General features: G+C 34.7%; 3 protein-coding genes across 3 annotated transcripts; 2 read left to right on the plus strand and 1 right to left on the minus strand.

The window, feature by feature from the left end:
- The first annotated feature begins 3,035 nt into the window (after positions 1 to 3,035).
- On the plus strand, positions 3,036 to 9,088 carry LOC145582077 (proteasome subunit beta type-2-A-like). The gene is made up of 3 exons (XM_081639107.1): positions 3,036 to 3,342; positions 3,453 to 3,576; positions 8,550 to 9,088. Exons 1-3 carry the CDS (start codon positions 3,185 to 3,187, stop codon positions 8,907 to 8,909), a joined length of 642 nt encoding a protein of 213 aa, XP_081495233.1. The 5' UTR covers positions 3,036 to 3,184; the 3' UTR covers positions 8,910 to 9,088.
- Positions 9,089 to 12,289: 3,201 nt separating this feature from the next.
- Positions 12,290 to 13,408, plus strand: LOC145580976 (F-box protein At5g07610-like). The gene has a single exon (XM_081638054.1). It carries the CDS (start codon positions 12,290 to 12,292, stop codon positions 13,406 to 13,408), a length of 1,119 nt encoding a protein of 372 aa, XP_081494180.1.
- Positions 13,409 to 17,590: 4,182 nt separating this feature from the next.
- Positions 17,591 to 24,320, minus strand: LOC145582078 (vicilin Cor a 11.0101-like). The gene is made up of 7 exons (XM_081639109.1): positions 23,875 to 24,320; positions 19,141 to 19,562; positions 18,855 to 19,030; positions 18,683 to 18,763; positions 18,341 to 18,598; positions 17,970 to 18,255; positions 17,591 to 17,894 (listed from the first exon to the last, which is right to left on the minus strand). The coding sequence occupies exons 1-7, from the start codon at positions 24,318 to 24,320 to the stop codon at positions 17,722 to 17,724; spliced, it is 1,842 nt and encodes a 613-aa protein (XP_081495235.1). The 3' UTR covers positions 17,591 to 17,721.
- Positions 24,321 to 24,531: the final 211 nt, after the last annotated feature.

Here is a 24,531-nt window from a genome sequence, read left to right on the forward strand (position 1 = left end):
CTCCTGCAGCCTAAAAAGCGTTATTATTATTATTATTATTTTATTTAGCTTTTAGGGGTAATTTATCTAGTTCAAAAGTTCGATAACAACTTTTCACTCTCGCCTCCTCCTTGCTTATATAATAGGCATCTAACTTTTCGGATGAAATTTAATTTGTGGGTTAGAAATTTAATGGATTGGACTTGATCGAAATAACATTAGAAAGGGTTTGAATAAAAAGGGTGGGCTTAGAAATAGAATAGCATAAGAAATGGGCTAGGCAAATTATATTAAGCTAGGGTTTCTAACTAAAACTTGAGTAGTCTTCAATCCAATACACAATCCGGACCAAATGACAGTGAATGGATTATTCATCATTGGGTTTTTGTTGGGGAAACACATTTAGGTGTTTATGACAGACTGTAAATCGTAAAAAGTCTTGAAACTATATTCACTGACTGCCAAGCTTTTGGTAAAGTTAAAGACCATCGTTAATTTTCGATTGCTTTGAAAACTCTAATTCTAAAATCATTAACGGTTAAAATTGGTGGTCGATAACTACAATTAGTGATTTAAGCAATAGTCAAAGAGACTTGACTTCAGTAGCAACATGTCTATTTCCCTCCTCAATGAATGATTTTGAGATTTTTTACTTCAGTATCAACAAGTCTCTTTTCCTCCAATAAAGTAGGCTAAGGGCCTGTTCACTTCAATTTAATTTCAGTTCAGTTCAATTCAGCTCCAATCAGTTTAGTAAGTTCAATTTAGTTCAGTTTCAGCTCCTAATTTCATTTTCTCATAAAATATTCATTTCAGCTCTTTTCAGTTTACTTCAGTTCAGTTTACTTCAGCTCCAATCAGTCCAGTTATCATTTCAGCTCAATCCAGTAAATGTGAACATGCCCTAAGTGCTTGTTAGAATGAGCTTAATTGTAGGTGACGAATTCAAAGAGTCTTAACTTCTTACTCCCTTTGTCCCTATTTTTTTTTTTTGCCCCATTTGACTATGCATGGTCTCCAACACACGTATTAAAACGTCTTTATATTTATTTCCATACGCGTAAAGTTATAAAAACGTGATATGAATAAAATACACAGTAAGACGAATCTAATAAGACCATTATACTATCTTTTATAGATTAACGGTAATTTATGGTCAAATTTTTCAAAATTTGACCCCAAAATAACAATGGGGCAAAAGGGACGGAGGGAGTATTTGATAAATCTCTTTTATTTATTTTTTCTTGTAAAAAATTATATTTGTTGACCCTCATGCTAATATTTAACCGCTAATGTTGTTAGATGTTTTAATACAAAGCCGCTAATGATGTTAGCGGTTTATGCCGAACCAAAATATAATAAATAAAAACCACCAAAACAAATCCTATTTGGACAGTAGTTAGGGATTTTGTTTTAAATCCAATGCACAAAAGGAGCTGATTTTCATTTCCACAATATTACGGAATAAGAGATTGTTCGCAATTAGCTTTACTAAGCTAGGTCAGGCTAATAAATTGCGTTATTTTATTATGGACGAGTAAAGTAAAAATAAAAAAAAATAAAAATAACAATGAGATTATGTAATATTGTACCACGTATCAAGAAAAAAAGATCCCGTCAAAAAAAAAAAAAAAAAAAAAAAGAAAAAAAGATAATGCAGAGAATAGTAGTTCCGTGGTAACCAATGGGCAGGTAGGTAGAACCGTAGAAGAGGTGCAGGCCGGTAACGTGAGCCAAGCCATAAGACGCCTGACATGATACAACGATAATGGTTCGCACCGATCAAACCTCTTGCACACGGCATTACCTGTGGGCTGATCCTATCTAGAGGTGTCAATTCGGATAACCGAATGGAGTTTGGGTCGGATCTATTCGGATCGGATCTGTTCGGGTCGGATATGTTCGGGTCAAAATTATTCTTATAATTCGGATCGGGTTGGGTCGGGTCAAATTCGGGTCGGATCACATTTGGCTCATGGTCTATCGAGTCCGGGTCGGATATGGGTCGGATCAACTCCAGATCGGTTCATGTTCGGTTCGGATAAATTCGGATCGGGTTCAAAACGGGTTTAACCGGGTTAATTTCAGGTCGGATGAATTTGGGTCGGGTTGATTTCGGTTCGGATGATTTCGGTTCGGTCAAGTTCTGTTTGATTAAGATAATGTTGATCCGTTGATTCATTAAATTGGTCAATTTCAATTCAATTCCTTTTTGTGTTTGGCTAGATTTTAATCGAGCTGACCCAATTCATATTTAAATAAGGTTATTTTTAAACTAGAGTTATTATTGAGTTTTTACCTTATTATTGGGTCAATATCAAGTCATTCATGTATCATACGGAGTATATTTTATCGAGTTAAAAGAAGAGGTTTTAATGTTCAAGTATTACAAACTATTTGTAGCAAATTTTAAATGAAATGAATATAAAGCTTAGAAAATAATTTTATATAATTGGTATATACATGAAGTAAACTTGTTACTCCGGATTATTTCTTTGTAGTAAAAAACGTAAATTTATTAATAATAACGGAGCAGTATAAGAACTTGAATAAAAATTAATTATGGCCTGGTTAAATTCGGATAGGATAAAAATCAAATTGAGTTAAAATCGGGTCGGGTTAATATCAGTTCGAGTCAAAACAGATCGGATTAGATCGGTTATTTGCCGGGTCAATTTCGGATTGGGTTCAGCTCGGGTCGGATCAAATCGGTTCAGTTAGAGTTCAGGTCGGGTCAAATTGGATTCGGGTTGAGTTCAGGTTGGATCAAATCGGTGCCGGGTTAAGTTCAGATCGGGTCGAATTCGGATTCGGGTTGAGTTCAGTTCGGTTACAGATCGGGTTTGGGTCTTGAATTTCTCGGATCAAATCGGATCGGTTACAGTTCGAAACGAATAATTTTTTTCGGATCGATTCAATTTTGACACCTCTAATCCTATCTAGCCCTCTCTCTGCTTTCACTTCTAGACTCTAGTCCACGTCCTCACCTGCCCAAGTAAGTTGCCCAAGTTCCCAACTTTGAGCAAACTTGTTCCTCAAGAAGCTTTTTCACCCAAATTAAAGAACAAATGAACAATTACAAAAGCATTCCTTTATTTCTTTCTCTCTCTTCTTCTCACTCAAATCACACTACAAGAACCTAATTCCCCAACTCCTCCTCTTTTTCCCCAAATCAAACTTCCCAAGATTCTAAGATCGAGCAAAAATGGAGTGTGTTTTCGGATTAGTTGGCAATGGATTCGCAATTATTGCAACAGATACATCGGCAGTCAACAGCATTTTGGTGCACAAAACCAACGAAGACAAGATCATGAAGCTTGATTCTCACAAGCTTTTGGGCGCCAGTGGTGAAGCCGGCGATAGGTTCAATCTCTTAATTTTCCCCCATTTTCGCAAACTAATTCGTTGATTTGTGATTTTTTGAGGTTTAATTTGAATTTTTTTGTTTGGGTTTTTGTTTAAATGGTTTTCAGAGTTCAATTTACGGAGTTTGTTCAGAAGAATGTTTCTTTGTATCAGTTCAGAAATGGCATCCCTTTGACTACTGCTGCTGCTGCTAATTTCACACGGGGTGAACTTGCTACTGCCTTAAGAAAGGTATTAGGGCTTAACATTATCTGGGTTTTCGTTGATTTGAATGTTTGTATGATGATTGCGTTTGAATTTTGGAATTTGAGGAGATGCTATTGAGGGTTAGTGTTGTTTAGTGATCCTGAATTTGTTATAGTAATGGTGACTTAGTTAGTGAATGTGGCCTATGTGGGTATTTGTCGGAGAAGGCGGTGTGGTGGAGGGGTTGAATATATTGTGGATTACATTGAATCGCTGTCCAAAGGTTTACCCGAAAAATTATAGGTCTGCATAAGGGTGATTAAGAACCTATCTTGGTTCATCAAGCTATATTTGGCTGGTACAGTTGTATGCAGTGAGTTGATGTAGACTATTATGCAAAGGAAGATTGACATATTTCCACAATTAAGGGTCATAACCTAAAGCAATCTAAGTCGAAACTAAGATTTTGTTAGTAGAGTAACCTGTTAGTTTTCCCTCATTTTTTTTTCACTTAACACCAAAACATTGATAAATTGCATTAGTTTTATGCTTGGTTGAACTTATTTTCATTTCTTGTGCATTTTATGCAGCTATAAATCACACTATTGATCAATACTTTACTTATAGGCTATGTTTTAGGTAGCTTTTCTATTCAATTGCTCAGGGTTTTGCCATAGGGTTTTGCAAAATGGTGTAAATAATGACTGGATTGTATGGATATATTAGGCTGACATGTCAATTCTTAATTTTTCTCTACTTTTGGGGCTCATTGCTCGTCATGCTTCAATACCTAGACGGATCTTTGAATATACTTGACATAAAGTTCCATCTTCTTGCTCTTTTATACATGCAATGTAAGCCTGAATTCACCTTGCATTTTTATTTATACCTCTCTTAGCTGAATACAATAATGGGTTAAATAGATGAGGATATTTTTGAAAAGTGAAAAATGCATCATAATTAATTATTTTGATATCCTACTACCTATTCTGTTTCTATACATAGAGAAGTTGTTTAAAAGTAAAGAGATTTTTAACTAGCTTCACTTCATGATCCTAGCAAATAGACTTAAAGAAAACCTGTTATCTTCTTTTTACGTGTGCAATTATGAGTAGCAAAAGTGTTGGGTTCGTATTGTTTCCAGAATACATCTTTAGTTTTTCTACATGCCATCTAGAGGGTGGATGTAGAATAGCTTCTAATAACAATTATAAGGGTTGGGAAATAAGGTTGTCATGACATGTGACTTTTTCCATAGGATGCTTAGTTTCATATGTAACATCTTTGTTTGGTTGAAAGGAAAATTTCACGAAAATAAGCATAAAACTATAACAGCCACTGCCGTTTGGAAGCTACTAACATGTACATACTTAGCTAACTTGCCATGCACGTCTATCTTCTTTACTTTTCCTTTTGGGCTGCTAATCTTGAGGGCAACTGAGTTTGATGTTGCAGCTTTGACCTTATTTAAAACCATTATAAAATTACAATTTCAACATGTGAATATATCAACTCAAAAGAGCCAAAGCTGCTACAGTGTACTGTCTTGACATCTTATCTTTTATCAAGATTACTTCAAGAGTAAAATTTGCCATATAATTTCTAGGCAATTGTGTTTATAGAAACTGCTCCACTATTGAAGAAAAAGAAAAGGACATTCATGTAATCATGTATTTAGTTAGCTTATTGTTGAATTAATGCTTGTCTGGTTAAAATTTAGTTGTTAAAAAGTGCTCCTTGGTTTATTCCCTTGTTAAGTTCTATGATATCACTAGGGGTAAACCTTGGAGCCAAGCCCGAATAGTGATAGGCTTGTTTTGAGCTCGTTTACCTCAAAGCACTCGAAGCTCGATGAGCTTTAAAAACATGGACTCGGCTTGAGCTCGTGAGTCTAGACAAACGTTCGGCTCGAGCTTCAAAAACATGGGCTCAATTTTGTGATTTTGTTGGTCTTTTAATTTACTCGACTTGGGTTCGAAACTTCGAATTCAAGCTTGGTTTGTGCTCAATTTCAAACTTGGTTTTGACTTTTGAGAGTTGAAGACGGTGACTATAGTGCTACGTTTTGAAAGTTTCCTTGAGTTTCCTTGTGTGATGGAGTTGTGTCCCTATGCACGTTTCTTGTCCCAAACAAAAATTAAAAAGATTAAAAAAGTGAGAGAGGTGAGGAAGTATAGCCATAAAATTACGGTAATAGAATATGAAACAATGAGGATAGAAGATATAGGATCAATTGCAGAGGTGTAGAATACAAGAGTACAAAAACAAGAGAAGAGATGAAGTAGAGGGAGGCGGAGAAAACTAAAGAGGGACAAATGGAACCAGGGAGAGAGAGATTGGGAGGTTTATTTTTTTTTTAATTTTATCTTAAGGATATTACTTAATCATTCTGTTTTATTATCAATGACATATGATTCAATTAATTTATAAATTTGTTTAGATATAAGAAGTATATTTTAAATGAGCTCATTCACGAGCTTTTTGAGCCAAGCTTGGGTTTGCTCGTCCTTGCTCGTTAAGTTTCCCAGCCGAACTCGAACTCAAGTCTAGCCTCATTGAACCAAGCTTTGACTGAATCAAGCTCTAATAGTTCACAAACAGGTGGGGCTCGTTGTCACCCTTAACTCATCACTGAGAAATGGGTTTCTGATTCTGCCACTTACAGTCATGGTTCTGATCTTCTGAATAGAGTTTTATGTTGATAGATTACAATATAATCAACCAAAGGCGACCTGAGAATTGGCATCTGAGCTGTTAAATCTGACACCTGCTGCTTGTAGTGTATTCTTTTATTTGAGGTAAATATCTTGAAAGCATCTGAAGGTTAAATGCTATTGAACACCCATTCATCCTCTTTGTTTATCTATCTGAAGCACTCAAAGTTTCTCTTTCATCCATTTCTTCTTTGCCCTTTTTAAACTTAATTCTTTTTAAATCTGTACATGCATTGCTGTGTTAAAACTTCCACAACCACTATTTGTCACTACCGTCAGAAGGCAATTCCACTTTTCCTTCTGAACATAGGACCAGACTAGATTTGTTTCCCTTTCAAAACTTATTCCTTGTTTATCTGTACATGCATTGCCATGTTGTAACTTCCATAACCGCTGTTTGTCACTACCGTCAGAAGGCAATTCCACTTTTTCTTCTTAACATAAAGCCAGACTAGATTTGTTTCTGATGCAATTAGAACATATATTGACCTTTTTCCCCCTTACCATTTTCCAGTGCTGACTCTGCTGAGTAAGCTTTATATCAAAAATCAAACTTTGATGAACAGGCATATTTTCCTATTGTGATTGTTCTAGTAAATTTTGTTTATTCCTTAAATTATGTTTCCAGCGGCATCAGTGTGCTCTGGTGGGCATTGGGGATGGTCGGATGGGAGGGGGGGGGGGGGGTATGTTTGAGTGGAGGGACAGGAATGTGATGGAGGTTTAGTAAAAGTTGATGGAGATGATTATTGCCTTACTGATGGTGTCAAGGTTACTTTGATTGTGATGAATGATCAAGAGTGTTACTACCATGTCAAATAAAGAAGGATGGAGGGAAGGAGAACAATAGAAATTATAAGAATCATCAACTATTAAGCCATGCTACCTACATATATCCTTTGGTTACCTACTTGATAAAAACGGTCTTCATGTAATGTGGGATCCACCTTTTCTTCATCACATTACCTTTTTCTCACATTTCCTGCTTTTCTTACTTCTACTGTCCTATAGCCATTTTTTATGACATTAATAATATTTGGTCCACTCCTACCTTTTCTATTAGAAGTGTGGTCCAAACTAAGATAAATCTTGGATGGACAGAGGATTTGTGTTCTAATGTTTTCTTAGATGTTCAAGTCAGTCAACACGCGTGGTCTCTGGTAACTGATTATTAAGACTCGATACTTGTATATGAGATTTGGGCCACTGTGGTTTTGCTGATAAGGGAGAAGCAGAATGTTCCCCAAAATTTTCTTCATCACCTTGACAAGGCTTTGCAAATGTGGAATTGGTTGATTGATTGATGTGAGCCTCTATCAAGGTGTCAAATATGCATATCCACGCTCTTAAACCTCTTTTGCTGGGAGTTTCTGTGAGTAGTTGTCTTGAAATGACTTGGGGTGTCAGATGGTACTGTTATGTTTGGAGATGGTACTCATAATAATGTTCCATATATCTTATTTGTCATTATGCTTGGTGGATGGGACGCCACATTGAATGCTTACAACTACTATTGGTAAAATATTGTCCATATATGCTACTTTGTATTTGATTATGTATACTTTGCTATAGCCAGTTACTTTTTTGTTAGAAGTTTCTGTTATTCATGCCTTTCAAATTCCACTGTCCACCAAGTTTGCTAAGTTCTATGCAATTCTATATTGTGCTTTGACTTTGTTTGATTGCTTCAATATTTAGGTTTAAGTTTAGTGCTGATGCACCACAGGTTCCTCTGAGCATCTACATTGCGTTATATGTGTTACACATTTAATTGAAAAGCTTTCGATTACTGAAATTGGAATTTTGTTTGTAATTTTGATAAGAATCATAATAACATACAGAGGAATCTGAATAGAAGAGAGTAGAACTCAATTTAAGGTTGTAAACTCTCATTTTTTTTTTTGTTTGTTTGTCGTAGTAGTAAAAGTAATAGTAGTAGTAAGGGATGCCCCTGTGAGCTTAAAAATAGGATTTCAGCTCTAGTATTGGGGATTTAGTCTGGCTTTCTTCCTTTCTCTCTAAATTAGGCTGTGTTTTGATCCTTTTTCCATAATGGTCTCATAATTTCTGGTGTAATCATTATTTTTAGAAGAGAATTTTCTAATATCCCTGAAATTGTTTATGCCTCTTCCATACAGCTCTTGTCTCTATTGTGTCATTCCCCTGATCAGATTTCCTCTATTCCCAACTACATCCTCCATAATGTTTCCTTCACTTTATTTGGCTTATTTGAACTTGCGAATTCCATTCAAGAACAATCTGATCACTTGTAGTCTCTTGACACCTATCGTTGTTTATTTGCAGAATCCATACTCAGTCAACATAATTCTAGCTGGTTTTGACCAAGACAGTGGACCATCACTATACTTTATTGACTACATAGCAACTCTTCACAAGGTAGATAAAGCAGCATTTGGCTATGGTTCCTACTTTGCCCTCTCCATGATGGACAGGCATTACCGTAGTGATATGTCAGTTGATGAGGCCATCAAACTAGTTGATGATTGCATAGTGGAGATCAGGACTAGGTTGGTTGTAGCTCCACCTAATTTCGTGATCAAAATCGTTGATAAGGATGGAGCTCGTGAATTCGCCTGGCGCGAATCCATTAAGGATCAGGCTGTTGCAGATGCAAATGCTGCTGCTGTTTCTGCTTCTGCCTGAGGGTATCTGGTTGTTCAGTAGTGAAAAATCGGTCTTATGTACTTTCTGAAGGTGGTAGTGTTGATGTAACAGGATGATTTTCTATGTTTAAAACTGTATGCCCTTATTTTAAAGTTGCCATCTTGAGATTTTACCCCACTGTTAATCATTAATGCTGAAACAATTATCAAATTGATTGATTTGATTCAATTATCACCATGATTATCTATATTTGTCTGAGAATCGTGGAAGGGTTGAGTGAACACCTCACCATCTCAATTCTACATATCCCTATTGCTTGGCCTTCCCACTCTACTTAGTTGGAATTCTGAGCCTAGCATTTTACGACTACGAAGTGCGTGTTGGCATGAGTAACGATAGGGAAATGGAATGTAAACAAACAAAGAGAAAGGGTATTATAAAGTGTTGCCATTATTTGTTGGTTGATATGCACTTGGAGGCTGGGGAAGGTAACAATTGAGAGTTAAATGGTTGCCCCTATGCCCTAGGAAATGGAGTGAGTTAAAACACCTCTTAATCCAAAACAATTGGTAAAAAAATGGTTAATTGATTCTATGACCACTACTAAAAAAAAAAAAAAAAGCAATACCAAATACGCCTTATTGCTAGTCTTGTAGTGGTAAATAAAATTTTACCAATTAGTATTATGTGCACTATGGATGCATCTAGAAATAGGTGTACCACGTCTATATTTTTGAACAATTAGTAAAAAAAAATTGAACATTTTACAAAAAAAATGAACATTTATTAAAAAAATATGAATATGTCACAAAAATTGAACATAAACATGCAATTTTTATGTTCATATTTTATTAAGAAATGTTCATTTTGTATACATTAAATGTTCAATTTATATTTTAAATTATTACGAGTCAGACAAACTTTTTTCAAAATTTGTCTGACTCGTAATAATTCAAAATTTGCGATTGTTCAGATTTTTTTACTAAATGTTCAAAATTTGTTATTGTTCATATTTTTTACTAAATGTTCAAAAGTATAGGCATGGTGCATGCGGATTGTTCAAAATTTTTTTACTAAATGCTCAAAATTTGCGATGTTCAGATTTTTTTACTAAATGTTCAAAATTCGCGATTGTTTAGATTTTTTTTACTAAATGTTCAAAAGTATAAGCGTGATGCATTGTGATTGTTCATTTTTTATCTAAATGTTCAAAATTTGTGATGATCAGATGTTTTTATTACATGTTCAAAATTTGCAATTGTTCAGATTTTTTTACAAAATGTTAAAAAATATAGGCACTAGGTGCACCAAGGTGCATCTTAAAATTTGCAAAAATTTTACATAAGTAAAATGTAACAACTTTAAGTTTGACGTACGTGCCTCGTTTTCACGGTAAAATATAGTTGCACACAAATTAATACATTTTTTTTTTTATACTTATAATGAATAACTTGCACTATGTTTTTGCTAATTTCAAACTCAATTCGGATCCTTAAGAGCTAAAAATGACCCTTAAAACCTTTGAGAAACTTTTTTCAGCACACAAATCGAGAAAAAAAATTGATTTAAGTGGCAAGTTGTTTTAGTTTTGGGCTGTAATTTGCAATTCTTTTTTTGTAAAAAAAAAAAAAATTGCTGGAATTTGCAAATTATTTTTTTTAAATGACTGCAATTTGCAAAATACAAATTTTAAATAGTTGCAATTGGCAAATTTTCCAAATAGAGAAGGAAAAACAAGAACATACACAACCTAACATAAATCTGTCAATTTTCGAACCGACCCGTTTTGTGGGTCTTGAACAAAGTTTTTTTGACCCGTAACACGATTTAACCTGATCTCGTTTAACCCATAAATTTGCGTGTCAAACCCGACCCGAAATCGACCCATTGATCAGAAATTTATGGTTTTTTTTTTTTTTTTTTTTTTTTTTTTTTTTTTAATAAATTCATTTATTGGAAAATTAATTGATTAAGTTTGATTGTTTGTCTACCATCGCACATTCATTATTTCATCACTTTCATTCTCATTTATCTATCTCATTCAACTCTTGCTCAAATCCACACCAATTACTTCCTACACCAATTATCGACCCACACTAATTGCATCCGTATAACCCACATCATAGTCATACCATCGATTAATTGATAGGTCTATTGATATTATGTCAAGAGATATTATAGTCCACATATATAACTATGTTGGTCTATTTCTTAAATATTGGGATGTTTAAAAGTTTTATTTTAACTAGGGATTCTTACACGCGCGATGCACGCAGATGGCTAGCTCTTTGAGGAGAATTATCACTAGTGGCCTTTAAGCCTGATGCATATTTGCATGATATTTCATTCTATCTATTTGCATGGTAATTTTTAAGTACTTATTGATACGAATTGAATAAAAAGAAGTCATCATACAATTACATACTTAATTTTTTGTACTCCATATTTATTAAAATCAATTTTGAATACTTTATATTAGATAGTGTTTATATTCCAAGTAGAAAAATAAAATAAAATGGAGAGTCTAAAGATGCTTTAAATATTGAAATAACACAAATAATTAATCAATTTTGGTGATTCAAGAAAAATTTTAAGGCTTTTGAATTCAATGGGGGCAAATATGTAAAAGAACATTTTTAGGGATATAAATGTCCATGCACTATTTATAAGAGTATTCTTAAACTTTTTATAAGGTAGGGAAGTTTGTTATCAATTTTTATCAGTTAGAAATCTTAGAATTCGATGTGTTTTGGTGAAATTTGATAATTTAAATTATGTAGTATATAATGGCTAAAAAACATGTGGTGATAATGCTCGATTAAAAAGTTAGAAAAAAAAAAAAAATAGCAAATTAAGCTTGAAAAATTAGAATTTTTTTAAAATAAGCCAAAAAAATAAAAAATATATAAAATTGTTCTAAACCCGTTGAGTTAACCCGAATGTAAAACTTTGGTTAGAGTTAAGCATCAAAACGACATAGAAAACAAAACCAAAAGAGGTAAGCACGAAAAGGGGATTAAACACCTAGAAAAGGTGAGCGCTGGTAACCAAAACACTTGGGAAACATAACAAAGAGCAGCAAAGGAAAGGGAACGGAACACTTAGAAGCGGAACTCTGCTACAGTGCGAACGACTGACTTCTCCGTTGGATCTCCCACATCAGCCGTACTTTGAAACAAACAGCTGCAGAGATTACAGCCTTCGCCGGCGACGGCTAGGAGAAGAAACCGGCAAGCAATTGGATGTTTGGCTAAGCAAGTTTGTTCACATCACTCCACCGTCTTTCCTTCTGCTTCTCAAGGTTGGATTGTTATTTTTATTTTATTTTATTATTATTATTATTGCAAATTCAAATCCTTCTCAATCTGCATAATTGTTTGTTATTGGATTTCTATTAGACGGAAAAGGAGGAGCTAGCTATGGATTCTACAGGCATAATACCATATAAAAAACAGAGACTTGGATCAAGAACAACAACAATAAGTACTAGTATTACAACAATTGAGGATCTGAAAGATGACGAAATGGTTGAGATTTTGGTTAGACTTCCATTAGAATGCGTCTTCCGTTGTAAGTGCATCTCCAAGCGATGGCTGGCTTTAATATCACATCCTTGCTTCATCACATCCTACATTGGACCACGCCAAGACTTGCCTTTACGTGATCATCTTATATTTTATCAGGTTTATTTTGAGCATGATTATATATCAGATCATTATGGTCATCTACCAATGCCCCTCGTATTTTATCCACCCAACATTAGTGATCAATATCCAATTTCTGATCCAACCGGTAGATTCTTTGATTTTACTTTCCGTTTCTTTCCGTTCAATTGGGGAGATCGTTTCACCAGCTTTGGAATAGCAAGGAATTCCTGTGGCTTATTATTATGCAAGGGAGAATTGATCAAGTCACGTACATCTCCACAGTCATCTCACCCTCAAAGTGAATGTCCGCTTACAAAACAATGGTTGAGAATTCCTATGTTGGATCGTCGAAGGAGTTTTAAAGTCGACTATGTTGGGTTCACTTGCTATGCCTTGGACACTCACCTTCCTCATAAGGTTGAGTTTGTTGTGTTGGAGGTTGAGAATAAAAGGTGGAAAAAAGATGACTTTTTCTACACTCGTGTTTTTTCCTCATTGACTGGCTGTTGGAGCGTATATTGTGTAGCTTGCCCGCCAGGTCCAAGTTGGCCATCGAGAGAATCGACAGGGATGTATGGTATTGATTATGATACTGATTTATATGATTATGGTACAATTGTAGTCTACCAAGGGATGTTCCATTGGAATGGTGGTTCATGCCTTATAGCATATGATCCGCTAAATGAACCCTACAAGTGTAGTTCAATTCCCACCCCTGAAGAATTAGCATATAATGGTAGTCGTGTTGAGCTAAGTGAAGGGCATATCCGAATGGCTACCTATAGTTTGAAGAACTCGAGCATTCCAAGAGGGACATATTCAGTTTATGAACTTACAGACTATGACATTAGCAAGTGGGATTTGAAGTTTCTTGAAAAAAACCCATTTTAACTATGCTTGTTAGCATCTCCAGCCAAACCAACGGAGAGATCATTTTTGTGAAATGGTTCAGCAGCAGTAGAACAAGGAAGTTTGTGCTCTATAATATGAAGAGTCAGTCAATTGTAGGTGATTTTGACATACCTGAACACCCCACATTTCCTCATCACTCTTTTTCAGCTGACTCTTTTGTGATGACTGCATGGCCTACTATAATTCCTCAAATTCCACACAATTTGTAACTATTCATCACAAAAGAGTCAATAATCTTGCTCATCATAAGTTTGTCCTATATGCTATGTAATTATTTATCACATGTATTTTTTTTTTTTTTAATTAGGAACTAAGCTCTTCAATTTGGTAGTGTATTTCTCTTATATGGTTATGAGGATTTTTAATAATTTTGCTATTTGCTTTCGTAAACATTGAGATTTCATAATAGGTTATCCCTAGCTCACAACTATTACACACCTTCTCAATTTCCCGACTTTCCTTAACTCACTTTATACATACCTTACTATTGTATTCTCTTTTATTTTTTATTTTCAAACAATTGAATGGGGAAGATCTAGTATCATTTTTATGATGAATGAAACTTGATATGGTATTCGTGTTTATGAAATATTGAGACTGATTTATATATGGGCCATCACTTATGAATTGTAGAACACTAGATGGAATTTGTCTGTTTGAAGGCCACTGTTTGCTTGACTACTATCATCTTCTCCCTCTTTTACTTATGATGTCATATGGCTGTTACACACTTATACTATATCAACTGTTCATATGTGATGTCATATACTTGTTCTTAGAATTTTGTGTCGGTCTCTTGTGCATAAACTGGTATGTCCACGTAGCATAGAAATTAGCCCTTGGTATGGATGGTGATCTAAAGTGTTATAGAACAATAGTTGAATGAAATTTTTATATACATTGCTTTTCCACAGTTTCTAGTATTGCAATATTGCTGCAGTCTTTAGTCTATTGTACAACTTCCTCTCTATCTGCACTGAAAGGGAAAGTCAAACGTTCTACTAGGGTTCAGGGAAATAATATAGAGACGATCCTTTTTTTTTTCAAATGATGAGCCTTTAGACATATCAAAAGTGTTCTTCATTTCTTGTTTCTCCCTTAACTCATGATGCCCTGCAATTCAAAGAACAGTTGGATCCTCAAAATCTTGCATTTTGTTACATACACAAGCCAAAGGGATGATATTTCCTGGTTGCATACCCAAGTCCCACTGCAAACAGTCGGAACCCCTAAAAGAAGATATTAATTTTCCTTCAATATTGCTGAAATTTTTCTTGGATGCCTAGAGTGATTTTCTTGTTAATTGGATTGGTCCATGTGTATTGTAGTGAATCCGACTGGATTATCTAGTTAATTATATAACATTGGACGTGGATTAGTTGACTTGTCTAGTTTAGGTCTCTAATGAATAAATACACTTTGAGTTAAGTACGAAGTATGTTTTTTTTCCCTTGGTGTATTTCCCGTGGGGTTGTTATTTCTGCTTAGATCATTATATTAGTTACATTTACAAGTCATTCATATACATATAAATTGGGCTTCTATATATTGGTTTAATATTCTTCCTAAAAGGGTGATGGATGGAGTGATTGCAACTTTTGAACTCAACCGGTAAATTTTGTCCTGCTTTTTATTCTATATATGTAGGAATTTTCCTTGGTTTGGAAACACAGTTTGTTTTAGGTCATCTCCAGTTGCTTGGGACATGGTTATACAAGTAAGAAGCAGGGAGATTTAGCCATTCATGATATCTACCTTTCGAACATTGCTGCAGTGGTAAGCATATCTATAATATTGCCCAAAAGCAAGACAACTTATGAATGAAATGGGCTGATCACATCCATGCAATATAAAAAAACAAGGATGGGAAGTTAGTTTATACTTGAATCGTGTGCTTCCCCATAAATCCTCCTTTTTTGGCCTCACAAAGTACCTGATTCGCCAACTCTTGGCACTTCCAAGCAAGTCTACATCTCTTCTCTTGCTCTTCTCAAGATGTTTAAGCATGGTAATTCCAATTTCCCCTCATTTTTGACTTCATGTTTTTGATTGACGCAATTTGGTAACCCATATTATATATTTTTTGGGGGAAATTTGCAGGAAAAGAAAGAGTTCCAATGAAGGTGATGGGGTTGATGTCGGGGGAGTTTGTGGATGAGTACGCTGTCATGGTTGATGTTTTCTCTATGCTGCAAAGTGGGACTAGTGTTAGTGTTTGAAGTTGTTGACCATGTTATACGGGGCCAAAAAAACAGCATATAAGCTCTGAGAGTTCCGGATATAATCTGGAGGCAGCATGATGCTAAACAAAAAGGTTATCATTTGCATATATATGTTGTTTCACTTGAAGTTCTGGTCACTCAATTTTCGCTTTCTAACAATGAATTTTCCCCCTTTTCTCTGCAGGGGTTGTTTGCTTGTTGTCAGCCGTTCTTCCATAGTGATCTAACAAACTTTGTTGATGTTGGAGGTGGTATTTTTAGGTTTGATAATGTACGATATTCTATTACATCCTGTCAAACGAAGAGGACAGACAATATAACACAGAGCAGTTTTTTAGGAAAGTTGTGAATTTACTTGTGTAGATGGATGTATTATAGCTAATTTTTAGCAAGTCTTTTAGCTGTTACTGTTACTTTGAGTTGAATTTCACAAATGGAGCAAGTCTTTTTGTTATTTTCACAAACCTTTTTCTTTGCTGCAGGTTTTGAGTTGAATTTCACAAATGGAGTAAGTCTTTCTGTTATTTTCACAAACCTTTTTTTGGTTTCAGGCTTTCCTTGAAGATTCAAAGCATAAATAAATAATGATAAATGTCAAGAGATTACAAGTTATCAGATTGTTCAAATAAGCCAAATAAAAGGAAGGAAGCATTATGGAGGATGGAGTTGGGAATAGAGGAAATCTAATCAGGGGAATGACAAAGTTGAGACAAGTGCTGTATGGAAAAGGCTTGTGAACTTGCCTGGCGTGATTCATTGAAGATCAGGCCATTGCAGATGCTAATGCTGCTGCTATTTCTGCTTCTGCCTGAGGGTATCTGGTTGCAGTAGTTAAAAATTTTATACTTTCTGAAGGTGGTAGCGTTGATGTAACAGGATGATTTACTATGTTAAAAACTGTATGCCTTTGGAGTTGTCGTATTGAGATTTTACCCCACTGTTGTTGATCTGGTTCAATTGTCACCATGCTAACCTTAATTTGTCTGAGAATCGTGGAAGGTTTAGTGAACATCTCACCATCTACATTCTACATATCCCTATTGCTTGGCCTTCCCACTCTACTTAGTTGGAATTCTGAGGCAGCAGCCTCACATTATACAAAGTGCACGAAAAGGAAATGGAATGTAAACAAATAAAGAGAGAGGGTATTATAAAGTGTCGCCATTATCTGCTGTTTGATATGCACCTTGGAGGCTGGGAGAGGTAACAATTGAAAGTCACTGGTTACCCCTAGGAAGTGGAGTGAATTACAATCTCTTAATCCAAACAATAGGTAGTGAAAATGGTTAATTGATTCTATGACCACTACTAAAAAAACCAATACCAAACATGCCTTATTGCTAGTCTTCTTGTGGTATATAAAATTTTGCATCAGTAGAATATAACAACATTTAGTTAAAATTAGGTAAAATTGGTATAAATCACTTTTTTTGTCCAACTTTTTTGAAAAAACCACCTTTTTTTTTTTACTAAACCACCTTTTAAGTACCTAATTTTTTTTTATTGCACCACCCCTATTTCAAAAATAACGGATTGCATCTCAACCATCCACTTCTAAATCAACAACTACAGCAAAACCTTCCCTTCCATCTCAACCATCCACTTCAATTACCTCAGTTTAGGGTTGAGAATGAACAAAGACTGCAATTTAATTTGTGTAGCAAAATTACGTTTGGTTTTTTAGAGCTTTACTCAATTTAGTCATGCATTTATATAGAGGAAAAGGTCGAATGTTTTCGGGAGGGAAAAAATAAATGATTTTGGAGGGAAAAGCACAAGTTGTAGGCCCCTTTGACGTATCAGTTAAAATTTTCGTCAAAATTTGAAATATAGGCGGTGCAATAAAAAACTTAGGTACTTAAAATGGTCAAAAAAGTAATTTATACCAATTTTGCCTTAAAATTAAAACTCAAGTTTGACTCTGCGATAAAAAACCTCGGAAACATGGGAAGACAAACATATGTAACCAGTGATATCCTATGATACATTATTATTTATTTAACAGTAGGGAAATTAAACCTTAACACTCTACTTATTTTACATTTTTCACATACTTATGTTAACCATGCTTTAGAGGCCGGCAAACTCCAAAAGTGAGATCAGGGAATTCTGCTGTCGTTTAGGCCCGGTCATAAAGTAAGATTTCTGCTGTTTCTGAAACATCTCTTCTACCTCTCTTGCTGGCATATTAAAAGACAACTCCATCGCCTCTTCATCTAACTGGTTTATGATGTTGTCTTGCCCTGCTCGAAGCAAAAATAATATTAAACATGCATCAACCTGAATAATTCTTATCAATAAGGTTATAACCAGTTTACCTGCTAGGAAGTTTCTTTGGTTGTCTTGGGCATTAATTCCAAACCCAATGGTTCTAAGGCTCTCATTCTCTGATGCAACTAAAGCAAGTGGGTGGCCAGCAGGAACAACGAATACATCGCCCTTAGACAAGGGGGATTTAATTTTCTCATACCTCTGGCTGCTACCTTGTTTCTTATTACTTTCATTTTCCGAGTGAGGGCGTGCAATTTCAAAGTATCCAGTCCCTTCCTCCACTAGCACAATATAGGTTGTCCGAGAATTATAGTGGGGTGCCATCATTGACCCCTAGTAATCAAATAAGCTTAGAGTTAGCTCATTATTATTTGAGTAATAAACATCAACATCAATCTGCAAGTACAGATATTTTTACCTGTTTGATGTCACAATAAGCAACCGAGACATCAAGATCTTCGAGTAGTTGATAATCATTTGGATTAACTTCATAGAACTCCCCATGTTCATTGGACATTTGTGGACGTCCATCTAACAAACTGAATGGGCCTTTGGATGCTCCAAATTGTCGTTTAGACATCCCGTGAGCCAACGCTCTCACTTGCTCTTGACTGGCTTTGACGATTGTACCTTTCTTCTGTTGTTTTAACAGCTGCTCAAGCTGGTCCCTTGGTATCTAGCCAAAAAGTTGAACCATTAAAGTTTTAATTAGGTAAAAAAAAAAATTAAAAATAGATGATATTAATGGTAAAGAACAAACATTCATAGCGGCTTGGAGGATTTCTGTACTGAAGCTGTTGAAGAACGATTTGGACTCTTCACCACCAATACCAAAAAATTGCTGCATTGAAAGGATTTATTAATTACACACCTCACCATATATTTGAATAAATCTAAACGTAGCAGCGATACAAAACACGTTTACTATGTACCTGATAACGACCAGGAGTATTAACTGGGCGTAATAGCTCAGCTATTTGCAGCTTCTCAGATTTATGTGTACTAGTTAAGTACGCTGTGGTGCCAGCAGGAATCATCAGCACATCCCCATGTTCAAGATTAAAGGTCTCGCGGTTCTTTTGCTTCAAAAATGTCACAATGGCCTTTCCTATAATTTCAGCCAAAACAGTAAGCATGTAAAAGTTTAGACAGGAATTACAAAATAAATCAGCCATAGATTATAAGATTTTGTTGCAAGGAATTTAATTAAGTATATACCTTTAATGATGAATAGAACCGAGTCAGCATCCCAATGGTGAGGAAGCATGAAAGTGTTGGGATTCGCCTCGTAGAAGCCAACCCTGAATTTGTCAATGCCGAGGAGGAGGTCTGACTTCTCTGAGAATCTTTGGAGTACCTTCATGTGTCCTTCTCCAGTTGCATAGCGAGACTCAAAGCTCTGAGAGTCAAAGTAGTAAGGGTTATCACTCCCTTTGGCTTTTTTGTTATTGTTGCTGTTGTTGTCAAGGCTATATAATCCTTTTTGATGGCCTCGTTCACCCTCACGACGCTTGTGCCTTCCCCTATGTTGATCAAATTTTTCTTCACAATGCAATTTGCATTGCCTTTGTCGTGGAAAGCCTTCCTCCCTGTCCTCACACTTTTTCAGACAATGTGTGTAATCATGTACTCGTGGGTGCCTATCCATCCATGAGTTCAAGCAAATTAAACATAGTCTTTGCAATCCATTGTACAAGCAAAATACGAGATTATATAATCTATATAAGCGGGGCTGGATCAACAGCCTGATGGTTATTAGATGTCAATTATGCAAAGCACATTATTCATGTAAAATCAAAGAAACAGAGAACAATGACATAACTCTTTCATTGATATAAACCTTTCATTATTTGGATAGTTTTCATTATGCCGAAGATTTTAGAGGTTACAAAATCCATTGCAGTAACACTCAAATGAATCTTTTTCACCATTAGTGTTTGTAAAGAGTTAGCAACATAATCATCGAGTTGGGTATGACAATTATTCAGAATGAAAGAAGGTAATCCACACTTAAAATCTTGTAAGTTAAAAGGTACTCAAGTTTGAGATACCAAAGCATGTAAATGCAACTTTGTAACATTAAAAAAAAAAAAAAAAAAACTAATCAATAAAAATAACACAAATATACGAAAATGTATTTCATGCATGGCTTTAATGATTAGCTACTGTGACGTGTGATTAAATTGGCATGCTACATAAAATTTTCAAATTATACCATTTTCAGGTTACAATATGCTCCAATAGTTTGCTAAGCCCTTCGTTTTTTTTAATAAGTGCTCCATTTTGATGGGCACACTTCCCAATTCATTACTTTGACCAATTACAAGCATCTGTTTATATATGTATATAGTACATACTAATTTTGGGTGGAAACATGAATAAACATAAACAATAAAAGAAAATGAAAAGATGAAAGAAAACAAAGGGAGTATACTATTTCCAAAATTGATCAAAATACATACTTTAATCATTTTTAAATACTAGGGCAGCACACGACTCGCGCGATAGCTAGCCGCCTAGCCATATCCTAAATTCTTCCGATTTAGCATTACATCACAAATTAATTTAGATATTAACAGTAATATTGAGAGAAAATATGTAAGCAAATATGTTTAGGGCTATTAATATCCCAGCTATCCACACACTATTCAAAAAAAAAAAAAAAAACATTTAAAAGAGTATAATCAATGAGGGTATAATTATCATTAATGAGGTTAAATAAGTAAATAAACATTTTAGAGGGTATAATTGTCCAAATACTATTGATTAAAACAAAATTGTACATATTAATGAGGGTATGTATGTAAACACACATTTTAAAGGGCATAATTGGTAGCACAATATTTATAAGAGTACTCTTGTACACTTTTTATACGGTAGGGATTTGTCCCACATTGTTGTACACTAATTAAATGTTGTACCTTTTGATATATGTAAAAACTAGTGTGTGTCCAGTGCCCTGGATTGCTAGTTTGTACTTTGTATTTCTTTAATTTGATAATTATGTTCAACGGTTTGTATAGCTAGTGTATGATCTAAGCGTTGTCTCAAATGATCTTTAATTTCTTCTAAGAGGTTCAGTGATGTTCCGACCTTTTTTTCCAAAAAAAAAAAAAAATTGTTGAAATAACATGGAGTACATAATAAGAAGTTGAATGTATGATATGGCGTAATAGAAAGTCTACGTCGCATATAAATGTTCTTTACAAATTCTTATATGTGCCTAGCCATATGGTGTGACCACTTCAAAAAATCACATAGACGACAATTAATTAAGTAAAATAAGGGTTACGGTGATGAGCAAATGGAGTTACCTTAACGTATGTAGGTTACTTAAATAAGAAAAAGGTGTTACTCTCTTAAATATGTGGAATTATTCTTTTATTTTTAAAACAAAAGAATAGGGGTTACTTGGATGAACAAGTGAGGTTACTTATTTCTAAATTACTCGATTTTACTTGTATAATGAATTTGGAGTTACTTTTATGGACAATATAGGGTTACTCTTATGAAAAAATGAAGTTACTCATACATATAAATAATGAAGATTACTCTTATAAACCAATGTTGTCACACCATGTGGCTAGCCACATATAAGACTTACCAATGTTCTTAAATATGTTTTATTTTATTTTATTTTATTTTATTTTATTTTATTTTATTTTATTTATTTTATTTTTTAATTAGATTAGTATAATTTTTTTCTTTTTTTTTTACAAAAAAATTTGTATAATAGATATTTATTTTAGGTTTTTTTTAGAAAATAACACCACAAAAAAAACACAAATTTTGATTATAACACCACAAAAACAAAAACTTTTATTATAACACCACAAAAAAACTCACAAATTTGATTTCACTACCAGTTAATGGATTTTTAGATGAAATCCGTTAGTAGGGCCCTTAGAAGACACATGTCAAGTGTTTATTGGTTTAAATGAATAAATTAATTTAAAAAAAGGAAAATTAAAAAAAAAAAAAAAACTAACCCCTAACTGCAACCCAGCCATCCCCGCCACCGGCACCATCTGCCCCAGTTGCCAGAACCTCCTACCCTACAAAAACTGGCGAACCAGCCAAACTACCACCCCTATAATCGCCTACTCCACCGCTTACCCCTTCCCCCTCCCCGAAAACCACCCCAAGCCCTTCAAACCACTGCAAAACCACCACAAAGGCCAACCTAGCGTTGTCCACTGCGAAAACCCCTTTTCCTCCACCCTTGAAACGGCCAAATAGGCCATGGAAATTGACCTTTCTGGGTTTCCATGGTCGATTTCAGCCGTTTGAGGGTGAAGGGTTCACTTCGTCGGTTTCCATAGTCGATTTCGGTGGTTTTCAATTGTTAATTTTCAGCTTCCATGGGTTTTAGCTCCAGTTTTGCGGTGGTGGCTGGGGCTGGTGTGTTTCAGGGACGACTTGCGATCGGGTGTTGGAGATTCCGGTGGTGGGGATGGGATGGGGATTGGGGTCGCTGGCGATGGTGGTTAGGCTGCGCTAGGGTTTAGTTTTTTTTTTTTAATTTTTTTTTTTACTTTTTTTAAACCAATCGATTATTGACACATGTATGTGGTGGGTCCCACTAACGGATTTCATCCAAAAATCCGTTAAATGGTGGTGAAATTTTTTTTTTTTTTTTGGTGTTATAATAAAAGTTTTTGATTTTGTGGTGTTATAATCAAATTTAGTGTTTTTTTTTGTGGTGTTATTTTCTAAAAAAAAACTTTATTTTATCCTTGTTTTTTTTATGAAACACATTTTTATTATTTTTTTAATTTTCCCAATACATATGTATAATTATCAATATTATTTTGGATTGGATAACTAACAATTAATAAAAAGTATAAAATTAAAATTTGTTATATGAATGTCATTATGAATTAAAACAAATTTAATAGTAGTTAATGTAGAGTAACATTTCTTTAACAAAAAACCACCATCACTAGACATGTATAGCTAGTATTCTCCCCATGTCTCAATAAGTGTATCAATTTGACTTTTATTTACTATTAAAATACCAACTTTGACTTATTTTTAAACTATTATACAAAGGATACTCCTTTCGTATTTTTATAAGTGTTACACTTACCATATCCGGCTTGTTTTAATAAGTGTTATACTTTTTTCTTTTCTTTTTTTTTTATTTTTTTTTTTGGCAAAAAGGTACCTTTAAATATTATATCTCTCTTCTCTCATGGTTCCCGCCCAAACCTACTACTATTTTTTTTATTATATAATTCCTCTCACATTCATTACTTTTCAATAAACTATTACCTCTTATTTTATTTAAGTCAATTAAATTGCTTAAAACTATGTGTTAGTCAAAGTGTAACACTTATTAAAACACAGAGGGAGTAGATGTTATTATAATATGCTTGATCAGTCGGTATGTATATCAATATATGTCCATAGCATCAACTTTTATTTAATTTTGCTAATAGATAATTAAATATGATAGTGGTTAGAGTTACACATTGACAAGTTATATTAGTGTGTAAGCTAAACTGATAAATATTTATTCGGTTACTCTCTCTGTCTCATAATATAGGTCATGTTTTCCTATTTTGGAGATTCAAAATATTATTCCTGTTTTTATTTCTGGATAGTATGTAAAGACCATTATACCATCACTTTTTTTTACTTTATTCATTATACTTCTTAATTTACCCTTAAATTTGTACATATCTGGTACTTTTTTTCACTTTCTCTCTAATTTTTGTCTACATTTATACTTTTTAATTTTATTAATATAGTTCATTCACTTTCTCCTCCTATTTCTTAAATATCGAGAAAAAACACAAACATGAATTATATTATAAGACGGAGGGAGTATAAGGTGAGTACAGTACTCGGTATGTGATAGTGTAAACATAGAAGTGTTTCTAAATTGGAGGAATTGAAATTCTAGTAAATCAAAAGCAAGAAAAATAAAAATGATGGAATTGTTCATACCGTTCATGATCTCCTTTCCCGCCATGGCGATCATGCTCCGGCTGTTCCGGACGTTCATCCTCCGGCTCTCTTTCCCGTTCCCTTTCCCTTTCTCTCTTCGAAGCGGCCTCATAATCATCTTGACATCTCGTTTGGCATTGCCATTGCTTCTTACCCGACCCACGGGCACGACACTCTTCTTGACATCGCTCATACTCCCTTTCTACATCTCTTTGATTCGCTGTCATTCCGGTGTTTCCTTCTATCTCCACCCTATCCTGCTGGCATCTTTGCCTGCATAGGTGCTCTTCGAAATACGGCTCTTGCCGTTGGTACTGATGCTCGCACCGCCTCACGGCTCGCGTCGGGTCCCGGCTTAGCTCGTCGGAGGCCCTTAAGACGGAAGCGAATGCAAGTAGGACTGCAATAGCTAGTAAAATTGCAAGAATGTTAGTTTGTACCTTCATCTTAGTGTCTCTGATAGTTTAGCGTTTAGTTTTTGATGGGTTTTTTTCATAGAGAAAAGTACTTCTTATAGAATGGAATTGAAGAAATGAGATAAGATCTAATACAAAGATAGTCTTCAGATTTGTGGATATGTTTCCTGTTGTTGTATATTTGAAGTATAGTGGCAATTTAACTAGCATTTTCATTGGAAGCATGCATGATGACGGGTGT

This window comes from Chenopodium album, chromosome 15, assembly GCF_948465745.1.
Source record: "Chenopodium album chromosome 15, dcCheAlbu1.1, whole genome shotgun sequence".
In the NCBI taxonomy this organism is placed as follows: domain Eukaryota; kingdom Viridiplantae; phylum Streptophyta; class Magnoliopsida; order Caryophyllales; family Amaranthaceae; genus Chenopodium; species Chenopodium album.